Source organism: Tursiops truncatus, chromosome 11 (assembly GCF_011762595.2).
Source record: "Tursiops truncatus isolate mTurTru1 chromosome 11, mTurTru1.mat.Y, whole genome shotgun sequence".
In the NCBI taxonomy this organism is placed as follows: domain Eukaryota; kingdom Metazoa; phylum Chordata; class Mammalia; order Artiodactyla; family Delphinidae; genus Tursiops; species Tursiops truncatus.
Window position 1 is genome coordinate 93,387,522 of NC_047044.1, and position 13,618 is coordinate 93,401,139.

General features: G+C 36.1%; 1 protein-coding gene across 5 annotated transcripts in view; it reads left to right on the forward strand.

Moving 5' to 3' along the window:
• Positions 1 to 13,618, forward strand: part of LRP6 (LDL receptor related protein 6) — a 172,552-nt gene that overhangs the window by 150,133 nt on the left and 8,801 nt on the right. For all 5 annotated transcript variants that reach the window (XM_073789032.1, XM_073789033.1, XM_033867028.2 and 2 more), the window contains 4 exons: positions 3,546 to 3,755; positions 5,936 to 6,061; positions 10,564 to 10,800; positions 11,695 to 11,805. In XM_073789032.1, the coding sequence (XP_073645133.1) occupies positions 3,546 to 3,755; positions 5,936 to 6,061; positions 10,564 to 10,800; positions 11,695 to 11,805 (684 nt within the window). The remainder of the gene's footprint in view (positions 1 to 3,545; positions 3,756 to 5,935; positions 6,062 to 10,563; positions 10,801 to 11,694; positions 11,806 to 13,618) is intronic.

A 13,618-nucleotide genomic window follows, 5' to 3' on the forward strand; every position in this document is an offset into this window, starting at 1 on the left:
CTAATCCATTTGGAATTTATTTTTGTGTATGGTGTGAGACAGGGGTTAAGTTATATTTTATTTTCCACGTTACTATTTGATTCAACACTGTTTCTTTTGAGAAGACCATCCTTTCCCTGCTGTGCTCTCCTGTCACCTTTGTTATAAATGAAATGATTATATTAGTGTAACTTTGTGTCTGGACTCTAATCGTCCCTTGGTCACTTTGTCTTACATAGTATTGTTTTAATTAATAAAACTTTATAACAAGTTTATCTCGCAGTGTACATCTTTAGTATTTCTTCTTAGTATTTCTTTAAGATTACCGTGGCTAGTGTTGACACTTTGCATTTCCAAATACATTTTAGGATCAGCCTCTTCCACCAAAAAGCAAAAACCTACTAGAATTCTTTCTGGTTTGCTTTGAATTTATAGATCAATTTAGGGAGAATTGTTATCTTTATAATATTAGTCTAGATTCTAAACCATGAACATGGTATATCCCTTATTTATTTAGAACTTTAATTTCCCTCAGTGTTTTGTAGTTTTCTGTGTAGAGGTCTTGCCTGTGTTTCATTGGAATTATTCCTTGGTATTTAATGCTTTTGAATGCTGGTAATAAAGAGTAGTCTAAATATTTAATATTTCATTTTCTGGTTGTGGCTGGAATATAGAAATACAGTTTTTCCCTTCTTCCCCAGTCTGGTACATTGTGCTTGTTCCCAGGGACCTTGCTAAATTAGAATTTTCTGTGTTACAGAATCATTTGTCTACAGATGGGGAGAGTTTTATTTTTTCTTTTCCAGTCCTTTTTCTTTGTTGCCTTATTACACTGACTGGGACCCCCCAGTACAATATTGAATAAAATAATAGAATCCTTAGATTTTTTTGTTTCATTTTGTTTTTGTTTTTCATGATTTGGGGGAAGCATTCAATACTTCTTGATTAGGTTTTATGTTTGCTAAGGTTTTTCTGTAGATAACTTTTAAAAAGCAGATTAAGGAAATTCTCTTCTGTTCTTAGTTTGCTAGAATAAATCAAACTTGATATGATACATTATCCCTTTTATATATTGCTGAATTTGATTTGCTAATGTTTTGTTTAAGATGTTTACATCTGTGTTCATTAGAAAGATTACCCCATAATTTTCCTTTCTTACAATGTACTTGTTGGCGTCTTGCCATCAAGGTTACATTGGCCTCATAAAAAGAAATGTTTCCTTTTTTTACGTTTTCTGAATAAGATTAGTATAATGTTGGTAGGTTTTTTTCCCCCCTTCCTTATATGTTCACAGATAATCATATACTTTTTTCATGGGATATCTTTCTGCTTAGTATTTTTAGCCTCCTACAGAGCTTTTATACTGCACTGTGTTTAGTATATGCGTAGATTGTTGAATAAATGTCTTTTCATTGCTGATTCCAGAGTTTTATAACCGCCGTCAGAGTCAATCAGTAGATCTGGGATCCTCCAGCAACACTGTTGACCTCTTATTTTCCCCAGTTGTCCAATTGAGGCCATCCTTCCACTACCACCAACTAATCTTTTTTTAATCACTCTTAGTGTTACAGTTTAAATTTAATTTTAATTTTCATCAAAGTAATACATGTAGGTATAGAAATCAAATGGTTCTAATTGGCCTACAAAAACCAAGTCTACTGCTCTACTTCCTCCTCTCAGTTCCTACTCTCAGAGGCATCTCCGATAGTTTAAAATAACTTGTTTAAAACTGCTGCTTCATGATTTTTAATTTTTAGATACCACAATTGGACTTCTTTTAATGGAAGATAATGATTTTGCTGTCTTAAGCCATATATCCCTAACATACCTATATGAACTCTCCTCCCATCCTCCCAGCTTAGTTATATCATAATTTTTAAGTTCATAATTGTTTATTTATGGCTATGAAAATATTACTGTGAGCTGCATTTCCTTCTGTAGCTTTAGTTCTCTCTGAAATGAATCTTATCTAATGTAAATATTGTTTCAGTATGTGCAGATGCATCAAGCACTCCATCTTTTTTTCTTTTTAACTGAAGACGTACCTCCTGCATTTCTTTGTCATCTTGCTCCAGTCTGGATTTGCTTGCTTTCTAGGGCAACTTTCTTTCACCGTTATCCTGGGAATGTACTTGCCAGTCTCCTTGGTTCTGAACCTGCTGTTTCCCAGATTCCGTTTCTTTCGTTAATTCCTTTTACGTGATAGATCACATCCTCTATTAGCTTATTGAAAGGAGGTTCATAGGAGGCTAAAATTCTTGATCTGTTGTCTGTCTGTTCTCCAACTTGTAAATTTTATATCGCTTTTCTACTCTTCTGTCCCATTTGTCCTTATGGGTTTATGCCTTCATTTTTTACCATCGTTTTAGTAGATGTTTAGGAGGGAGCTTAAGTAGACTTGTGTTTAACCCACCATGAATCTGAACGTTCACTTAGGCGGTGCCTTCTCATCCGTAATACCTCCCCACTTTTCTCCATTTATTAAAGCTTAGCTTTATGTTTGCCTCTTTCCTGGAACTTTCCCTGATATTTCCAAAGTATTAAGCTAATGTCTTTCTTTGATCAAACACTTAAGGACCAGGGAAAAGTTCTATAGATATTTGAAGGATGACTAGGAGGAAGAGAGAAGGAATTGATGTATTTTATTCTTTTTGAATGAAGGAGAAGCTATGGGGGTGGGCAGGGGGCACAGGTTTCAGCACACTATGTGAAAGACCTTTCTCCTAGTTCAGCAGTAGAATAGGCTGCCTCTTCAGAGTCTGGATGGCTCTGTGTCTGGGGTGTTGTAGAAATCTTATTTTGAGGTGAAGCTTGAACCAGGTAACCTTTGAGTCCTTTTTCCTGTGTTCTGAGTGGCCCGGTGGGTGAGGGTGGTGGTCTTCACAGACGCCTTGGGTGTGCTCGGCAGGTGGGGGAAGCCGAGAACACGGAGCTCTCGGCCCACCACCACTGCTTCATCCAGAGAAGTACTGTTTTTGTGTGTTATACATGTTAGAGAGTTTCATAAGACTTAATTTGAAAGGTAGACTGTGCTTTGCTTTTTTTGCTTTTTTTTTTTTTTTTTTTTTTGCGGTACGCGGGCCTCTCACCGCTGTGGCCTCTCCCGTGGCGGAGCAGAGGCTCCGGACGCGCAGGCTCAGCGGCCATGGCTCACGGGCCCAGCCGCTCTGCGGCACGCGGGATCCTCCCGGAACAGGTCACAAACCCGTGTCCCCTGCACCGGCAGGCGGACTCTCAACCACTGCGCCACCAGGGAAGCCCTGGACTGTGCTTTAAAAAATTTTTGAAAGCGACTCAAGTGCTTTTCTACATTTCTCTGAACTTAGTATCTACTACGTACTGGACACTTATGTGCTCTTGATTGCACTTGGATGTCTAGTCTGTTACCTGTTTTCTGGGATGTATATATCTTTTCTTCTCAGAATGATTTTTAAGTTTTCTGGTAGAGAGCTTATCATATTTTCCTTTTCAGTACTTTAAAAATCTAACTGGTTTTCAGTAAATAGCTGTTGAATGTATGACTTGACCCACATGCATCATTTCTGTTGAATGTTCTCCTTTCCAAGGTGCCAACCGGATAGTATTAGAAGACTCCAACATTCTGCAGCCTGTGGGACTAACTGTGTTTGAAAACTGGCTGTATTGGATTGATAAGCAGCAGCAGATGATTGAAAAAATTGACATGACAGGTCGAGAGGGTAGAACCAAAGTCCAGGCTCGAATTGCCCAGCTTAGTGACATTCATGCAGTAAAGGAGCTGAATCTTCAGGAATATAGTAAGTGTTGGTGGTGTACTGCTAATCGCAAGATTCATGTTGTAAGAAATGATATAAAACTAAGATGTTGTTTTGTGTCTTCTTATTTCTTTAAGATTTTCATACACTTTTAGTTTTGCCTTTTTTTTTTTTTTTTTTTAAAACTCTTCATGTTTTCAAAGCCTATATTCACCTGGGAGCTTTTTCATATGAAATACTTTTTCCTCATGAAACAGGAGTGGGGGAAAGGAATGGTATTGCTCATTTTCAAAAATTTCCCCAGGTATAGCAAGGACTCTGCTTGTCATGTTTTTTCTCTCTCCTTCAGCCCTTTTAAGAATATTGGTATACAGCATATATTTCTTTTGTTCCATGTACATCCCCATGGTTTCAACAAAAGCAAAAGTTACATTTATATAATGATGACTATAGTTATCATGGAAATAAACCTATTCTTAAGCAAAAGCAAAACAAACTAAAGATTAGTGTGTAAACTTAGAGAAGACTGTGTTTAATAAGAGCTTGTTTTTTCCCCACTTGGATAAGTTTTTCAATTCTAGCTTAGAAAAGTGGCCATAAATTATTTTTTTATCTTACTGAAAACTTTTGAAAATGACTAGTCATCTTGGCCTAGTTAACGTGTGTTTATGTAATACTGTTAACTCTTGTTAATATGTGTCTGTCATCAAATGTGCCTTCCTAGCAATCACTACTATAGGTCTTATACAGTATATCAGGAATGCACATGTTAAATGGAGGACTGAGAGAAGTATTGAAACTCCTTAACTTGTTGGCACAATGCTTCAGAAATGAATTGGAGTATGAAAGGAGGAAAGAGGAGTGAGAGCACCGTAGCTTGTTCAAGTCTTCATTGTGTTGTCACTGTTCATGAACTTAGAAGTTAAGTTAGGAGGTATCTGAGATTTAGAACGTTAGAATTGTTGTCATTCTATGTTATAACATATAATTCATGCTGAATATTTAACAGAAATAAGGTAGAGATGATGTAATGGCTAAGTTATTTATTCAGTTGATATGAACATTTTATTGCAGAAGAATCTCAACGAAGGTTTTCAGAATTTCAGGGGGAATATCTTTAAAATTCAACACTTAAATATGGTTTTATATTTAGAAAAACTTTTTTTTTCAAATTTCTAATAACATTAAAGAAAATTGGATTGCTGTTTATGAAAAGTGTCATGAATTAAAAGGTTGAGAAAGTGCTCTATAGGTTGTACATCCTAATACAAGGACTGGGGTGTCTGCTTTGTGTGATACTACACATATGTGTAGTATCACACATCTGCTCATTTGTACAGAGTTGACTCCCTCAATCTCATCAACACACACTGAAGCAGGACTGATGTGTTACTGAGAAAAGAGTCATAATAAATGGGTGGCTACTGGGATGACAGCTGTCAAGTTGCTTTTGACACGAGCTAAGTAGAAAAGTCAAAACAATGATTTCATTAAATACAACTTATGAGACAGACTTTGAAATGTGCCTGATAGTGTATTTATTTAATTTAACCCAAATATGAGGAAATTAAACATTTGTAACATTGCAAGTTCTTTTGCAGTTGACCAAGCAAATAATTTTGATTGTCTCTGGGTGGTTAGATTCATGTGAACTTGTTTTTTCTTCTAACAACTCTAATTTTCAGCAGGTTCCTCATTGGAGTATACTTTTTGAGTGAAATCATCTTACCTCTCAGAAAGGTAGAATTTCGGAGTTAAAAATCTTTAGAAGAGTTTTTATATTTTAAAGAGAATAATATCCAAGTTTCAGCGTTCTCCCTAGCATTTTTTTTAGTTCGAATAATCACTTTTTCTTATTCACAAAAACTAACATGAGCTGTACCGTTACCTTACTTTAAATGCTGTAAAATATTTTATGTATAAGTATGTAAAGACAGTGGTTAGATATAAGTATTTTGTGTTTTAAATTGTTGTCCTCCTTTTCTTGTAGATTGTTTAGGGATGGGGTGAGAAATTATACTGTGTGGAAATAAAATTCAAAGGGATTTTACATTTGGTTTTGTTGGTAACTCAAAAATAATTGATTTTGTCTGGGCTCTTCCTTCTTCCTCCCTCCCTTCCTTTTCTTTTTCCGTTCTTTCTTTTTCTTTCCTTTCTTTTTTCTCTTCTCTCCTCTTCTCTTCTGTGCTCTTCTTCTCTTCTCTTCTCTCTTCTCTTTGCAGGACAGCACCCTTGTACTCAGGATAATGGTGGCTGTTCACATATTTGTCTTGTAAAGGGAGATGGTACTACAAGGTGCTCCTGCCCCATGCACTTGGTTCTGCTTCAAGATGAGCTACTATGTGGAGGTAAATATGTTATTTTTTTTTTTCTGAAAGTCTAAATGCCAGTCATGTTCCAAAACTTAGTCTAGCATTCTTTGATTTGACAGTGAAATTGCTTTCTCCTAACTTGATTGCTCACTTATATTTCATTTTCTGCACTATACTAGGCTTTTGGATTCTTCTAAGAGTGAATTCATCATGACAAGTGATAGGTGTAACCTAACCCTGGGACTAAGGCAAAAGGGGAAACTCATAACTGTGAATGAATCTACTTCCTAATAAAAAAGTAGCTTTTCCCACCCCAAAGGGTAACAAGGCGAATTAATTCTACCTCCTATAGTCTTCATCCACTGAATCCTAGATTCTATCAGTTTATATGTCATTGCTGGGAGTGTATCCAGTGAAAAGAATACTCTTTTGTTCAGTTCTATCAGCAGTTCCCTGTTGTTTCTCTTACTTACGGAGCCAAAAAAAAAAAAAAAATTTTTTTTTTTTGAAGATATCACTGAGTAGTAATAATGTTGTAGTGAAATTGGTTCAGTCACTCATGGGACCATAACAGATTGGTATATTCCTTTGTTAAAGCAAAGTATGGTAGCTTCAAATGCCATTATAATATTTTTTCCCTTAATTCAGAAATTCTCCTCTCGGGGATAATGCTAAGTTAATTCAGCTGAAGGAAAAAGTCTATTCTCTGCAGTGACAGAAATTTAAAAATAATTTCTAATGATAGGAAAGTTAGTAAAATAACTTGAGTTTATATAGCTATTAAACATTATGAGCATAAGCTGACGTAAAAATGTAGCCAAAATTTGGTGCAAGTGGAAAAAAAATATTAAAATTGCGTTTTCTACTGTGATGAGAATTACGTAAAAAACGTATTTCTGTGAACAAAGATTGAAAGGGCTTACACTCAAAATATAAAAATTATTGATAAGATGGTACACTCAAAACATAAAAATTATTGATAAGATGGTATTATAAGACTATTTTATTCTTCTAACTTTCCTTTAAGTTTTTTTAAAAAAATAAATAACATGTATTGAGTAGCAGCTATGAGGCACTCTGTTTGGACTGCAGAAGATTTGCAGATCTTTGACACAGAGCATACAGTTTAGTCAGGGAGATCAGATATGTGCATAGTAAAAGTTAAGCTCTGGTACTTGAAGTATCTCTCCCCAAAATAGCAGGCATTATACAACAATGTGAATTTATTTAATGCCACTGAACTGTATGTTTTAAAATGGCTAAAGTGGTAAACTTGTTACATATATTTTACCACAATTAAAAAAAAAAAAAAAAACTGTTTCCATGTCAGGGTGCCAGATTATTGCTCTAATAAGGCAAATCCTAGAAAAATATGCCTTTATGTAATGATAACGTAGGTAAAACTGAATCAAAGTTACCACCTTTCATTTAGAAAATGTCCTGTAAAAGACCAGTGTTTTTTTCCTTCACATTTAGTGATTGCTTTTAATGTATATATTAAATGCATATTTTTATTAAATGCATTGTTTTTAACAAATGTGTACAGTGGTGTTACCAACACCCAAATCTAGACATACGGTGTTTTCATTAAGAAAAGTTCCCTGTGTCCTAGCAGCCAGTTCTCTTCCAGAAGTAACGATTTTTTTTATTCTCATCCTCATAGTTTAGCTTTGCCTGTTCTTGAACTTTATATAAGGAATCATGACGTATGTACTGTATGTCTGCATTCTCTTGCTTAATATAATATTTTTGAGATTCATCCTTACAGTGGAGTGCATCAGTCATTTTTATCTTTTTGTTGCTAGTATGTTTGTTGCTAGTATGTTGCTAGTATGTTTCATTGTATAAGTAAGCCACAGTTTTATTATTCTTGTGTTGAGGGACATTTTAATTGTTTTCAGTTTTTGTTATTAAGAGTGAAACTGCAGTGAATGTTTTTATACAAGATTTTTCTTGTGACTTAACATTGATTTTACAATGGAGGTAAATGAAATACAGAATCTTAATTCCTCTGCTTGACCTTCGAGATGTGTTTTCATTTCAGCCTATTTTACCAACCCATCTCATTTGTATTTCTGCCCAATCTGCTCACTTTATTTTTGTGTGGCTGTTTGGAGTTCGACATCACTGTGGCATGTTCTGTTTTGTTTTGCTTCTGTGGGTTTTCTTGTGGTATTTCAGGGATGTATTTTTCTTCTTACCTGCACATCCTCAATCTCAATCAGCTGATGAGTCTTCCTCATGATCTTTGAAACCTTCACTAGCTGTTACTGTTGTCCCTTTTTCTGAATTGTAGCACTTGTTAGCAGCATGCAGCTCAGAGTTACATAATCATTTGTTTTATATTCATTAGTGTGTTCCTAGCCCCAACCAAATTAAAAGCTCTTTAAGGACATGGACCATATTTTATCTGTTTTTATTCTCCATATGACCTGTTACAATGCTCTATACATAATAGGATCAGATTTCCTCTAGAAAGTCCCTCAAATTCTCCATGTAAAATGTTCACTTGTAATCTCTATTCTCTATCTAATATTCTCTATTTTAAGGATAAAAGGTTTTCTGATCCATAGTCATATAATAAAGTTCTGTTCTCTAGAGAATTCACTAACAGACAAGTTTTTAAAAGGAGTCAGTGGGCCTGTGATACCGTAGTAAAGGTAATGGGCTAAAAGTAAGGAGACTGCCCTTCTAATCCTCTTTTTTTTAATCACTCTTGTTCATAGGAAGCTCTTTGACCTTGGTGATCACTTAGCCTCTCTGAACCTCAGTTTCTTCATTTGCAAAACAAAGAAATTCGGATTGAATGACAGTTCTCAAACTGGTGTCAGCATATTTTTACATTTTAAAGAACTGCTGAGGAGAGCTTTTGTTTGCATAGGTTATTATATTTATCTATTTACCGTAGTAGGATTTGAAACCAAGGACTTTAAAAAATAACAATAATAAACCTTTACATGTTCTCAAATTAAAACTGTTAAGAAAATTAACTGTATTTTCTAAAGCAAAATAATTTTAGTGAGAAATATGGCATTATTTTTACTTTTTTGTAAATCTCTAATGTTGGGCTAGATTCTGATGTCTACTTCTGCATTCAGTCGGTTGTAGTACGTAGTTTTGTTGAAGTACATGAAGAAATTTGGCCTCATACAGATATGAGGAAAATGGAGGACTATAATATAGCCTTTTCAAATAATTATGTATATTTATGTTGAATTCTACACCAAATCTTGACAAGGGGTCATTTTCTATAGGTTGAGTTGTGATGTGGAATTTGAAACCATATCAGCTCACTTTTCCTAGTCTCATGTTGAAATCTGTTAGTTTATCTTGTGCTCAGAATGGATATTTTACCCATGCACTGTTTTGTAACCTTACACCTTGGTCATTTGGAAATATTAGAATTGCACTCAGAAATTCCCAGATTTTCAGATTTTGATGCGTTTCATTATACAGTATCGAAAAAAATAACATTACCACCAATCTCATCATAAAAATATTTAAGTACTAGGAGTCTGTCGAGTTTAGTTTTGGATATAGGTCTTCCAAAATTATAATTTCTGATTGAAAGTTCCAGTGTTATAATTTGCCACAGAAGTACAGTGTTACAATGATTTGCTCTTGTTTTCCTTGAAATAATTGACTCACTGGTTCATTTTTTTTAAAACTTCCTGCCAAATACCCAAGTGCAAACATTGATAGTTTATCTGTCAGTTGTTCTTTCACATCAGAAGGGTGTCCCATTTTAGGTTGCGTTTATAGCTCAGAATGCTTTCCCTTAAGAAACCATCATGCTGAGGTATGCAACACGAGCTTTATACATGCTTCCTATTTTGTCAGACAGTATTGAGGAGACATGTACTCAAAGAATTGATTTTAATGTAATTAATATTTTTACTGATTCATCAAGAACATTCTTAAATGAAACTGGCTTCCCCATTGCCCCCCACCCCGTGTGTATGTGACTGTGTAGAATGCAGTGACTACTGGTACAGTTTGGTGCCATTGCCTCGAATCTGCTAAGGTGCCAGGAGTTTACCCACCGTTCCTTTTGTGGCACCAATGCAAGCGACATGTTAATATTATTATAAAATAGTTTCTGTCAATTCCCTGAAAGAGGTCACAGGTTAGGAACCCCCAGGGGTTTGTGGACCATTATTTGAGAACCTCAGGGCTAGAAAAGTTATGAATTCTAAGGTAACTTTAAAATATTTGGAGGTCGATGATTATAGTGATGATTCCCAGGTTATGTGTGAGATTATAACGGGTTGCAGTAATACAACAATACAGTAATCCTACTTGAATTATAGTATATGAGAAAACTTCTGCCTTATAGTTTTGCAAGTTTGTGAATCGAAATGAAGTACTGTAAAGATTATATTTCTCTGATTCAGTGAGACACTTTACAAATCTTATCTATTATAAAGTGTTTTGTACATGCTAATTATTAAATGGGCTTCACTCAGGTGTAAATGTTTGTACCTCTGTGTGACTGTGATTATGTTTTTGTCACTCCTCTCCCCCTTGTTCATTTGAAGAACCCCCGACATGTTCTCCTCAGCAGTTTACTTGTTTCACGGGAGAAATTGACTGTATCCCTGTGGCTTGGCGGTGCGATGGGTTTACTGAATGTGAAGATCACAGTGATGAGCTCAATTGTCCTGTGTGCTCAGAGTCCCAGTTCCAGTGTGCCAGTGGGCAGTGTATTGATGGTGCCCTGAGATGCAATGGAGATGCCAACTGCCAGGATAAGTCAGATGAGAAGAACTGTGAAGGTATCCGAAATTCCTAGGCCTGGTTATGGAGTCCTTTTTCAATTAAGTTGTTTGAAATTCAGAGTATTGCTTTGGCTCATTCAGTGGTAGATTTGGGGTTTTTCAAGTGTATTTGACTTTGTTATTTCTAAACATAGTAGCATGTTCTAAATTGTTTTAATTCACTTAACATGCGTAAGGTTTATACACGTTAATAAGCCTTGCAAGTTGAGAAATGAGGCCAAAACATTAGACCTTCAGTATGTAAAACTAGTCCTTATTTCCAATGAGCTCTCAGTTAGTGGATTTATTTATTACAATGTAAAATAATTTCATATTTTCTTCTTTTATCTGCTAACCTTTAACACAGTAAAAAACAACCACAAGAAAAACAAATTCTCTGGAAATTTTTAGTGTACAGAAATGCATGTAGAATTCTTTAATTCTTGACAGAATTATTAGTGAAAGATGAAATTTAGCATAAAGGACAAAATAGGAAATTTTGTGCTGGATTCCTTTGTCTTCTCTTTTCTTTCAACCAGTTGAAATCCCTAGAGAATAATTTGTAAGTTTTCTCTAAAAGTCTAATTTGTTTTTCATTTGCGCCCAGAAAGCACTTTTTTTTTTTTTTTTTTTTTTTGCGGTACGCGGGCCTCTCACTGTTGCAGCCTCTCCCGTTGCGGAGCACAGGCTCCGGACGCGCAGGCCCAGCGGCCGTGGCTCACGGGCCCAGCCGCTCCGCGGCATGTGGGATCTTCCCATACCGGGGCACGAACCCGTGTCCCCTGCATCGGCAGGTGGGCTCTCAACCACTGCGCCACCAGGGAAGCCCCAGAAAGCACTTTTTGACTTTTGCCAGAGTTTACCTTTACATGGTAGCAAAAATAAGAAAACTATTTGCATTTTTTTCCTCAGTGCTTTGTTTAATTGATCAATTCCGCTGCGCCAACGGTCAGTGCATTGGAAAACACAAGAAATGTGATCATAATTTAGATTGCAGCGACAAATCAGATGAACTGGATTGTTGTAAGTATGACTAAAACCTTGTTTATTACTCTTAAGGGAGAAGTTTTATAGTACTTTGCCTTTTCTTTATGTGTGAGGTTCACTTACAACCAGTATTTCCTTATTAAGAAACAAGTTATTAAGTTAGTTGTTTGTACCAGGGATTTCTTACATTTTGTATTTAATAATTTCTTAAAGACAGTAGTTTTCTTATGTACAAAAATCTTCACAGAAACATTTAGTAAAGCATCAGAAAAGAATATTGTTTTGCCAAAACTAAAGTTAGGAAATTCTCAGTTTAGATATGTAGAAATCAATCAGTGGTCTAAACTTAAGAGTTTCTGAACATTGGTCCATGTTTAAAATCTCCCATTTTTTTTCTGGGTAATTTTCTACCAGTGACTTTAAGAGCTTCCTTAAAATGCAGCCTGAGGATACGTGAGCCACCTTATACCCCTAGGTCTAGAGACCTTAGGCTAAATAACCTGTGTTTCTTCAGGGTTCATAACTATTGACTAATGTCCTAACATAAAATATATCCCAAATTGACAAACAGTTCTGAATGGAATTCAACACAAGCCAGGTCTACCTACCCTGTTTGTGGAGTTTAGACAGAACTCATTTTAAAGCTCTTTAATCTTAACAAAGACTTTAAGCTGGTATTTTTACAAAATTCAAATGGGAGACTCACTAAAATTTTTGGAAACTATCCATTTATTCAGCAAACATGTGCTGAATACCTACTGTGTGCTGGGGATGCATGGTACCTGTACCAGGGTTCTCAAAGTCCTCTGTGGTTGGAGGTAGTAGTAAGAAGAGGGATTTTAAAGCCAGGCAGAGATGGGTTTGAATTCTAACTTCACCGTTTACCAGCAGTTATTTGCTCTTGTTAGGCCTCAGTTTTTCCATCTTTATTTTATTTATTTATTTATTTTTTGCGGTACACGGGCCTCTCACTGTTGTGGCCTCTCCCATTGCGGAGCACAGGCTCCGGACGCGCAGGCTCAGCGGCCATGGCTCATGGGCCCAGCCGCTTCGCGGCACGTGGGATCCTCCCAGACCAGGGCATGAACCCGTGTCCCCTGCATCGGCAGGCGGACTCTCAACCACTGCGCCACCAGGGAAGTCCTCCATCTTTAAAATGAAGATAATATTTAGCATGGCTGTTGTGAGAAAATTAAATGATTTAATGTATATAAAACATACAGCTTGGATCATAGTAGGTACTTGATAAAGGAGTGTGATAAATGATATTAAATGTGCTGTAATAGAGATCTATACAAGGATTAGCACAAAGAAGAGAGTAGTCAGATCTTTAGGAATGAAGATGGGTTTCCGGGAAAACGTCTTAGAAAAATGGTGCATAAGGTTGGTGGGTGTTGGTCAGTGAATAGCGTTACTTATGCGGATAAGTGGAGAGATTGCATTCCAGGCAGAGGGACTGTCCTGTCCTGCTCAAAACCAGAGTGAAACAAGCACCTTTGAGAAGTTACATGTAAATTGGACTGCCAAAATACAGTCTCCTGTCTTGAGGGGTGTCAGCTGGAGGTAGCATATGTAAAGTTGAGATCACGAAGGATTTTGCTTTTCCTCTAAAGAGTCTAGACAGTATTCCAGAATAACGGAACGCCATTGAAAAACTTAAGTGAAGGACTGGCATGGCTGCATAATTGTGAAAGCTGTAAAGCAGATGCATTGGAGGTGATAAGATTATGGCAGGGAAATTTTTTAGATTGGTTTTAGATTTGAAAATTTTTTGACCACATCAAGAGGAATACAAAGATGTGAGTACACACAAATGAAAGTGTCATACAACAGTATTTACCTATATTGT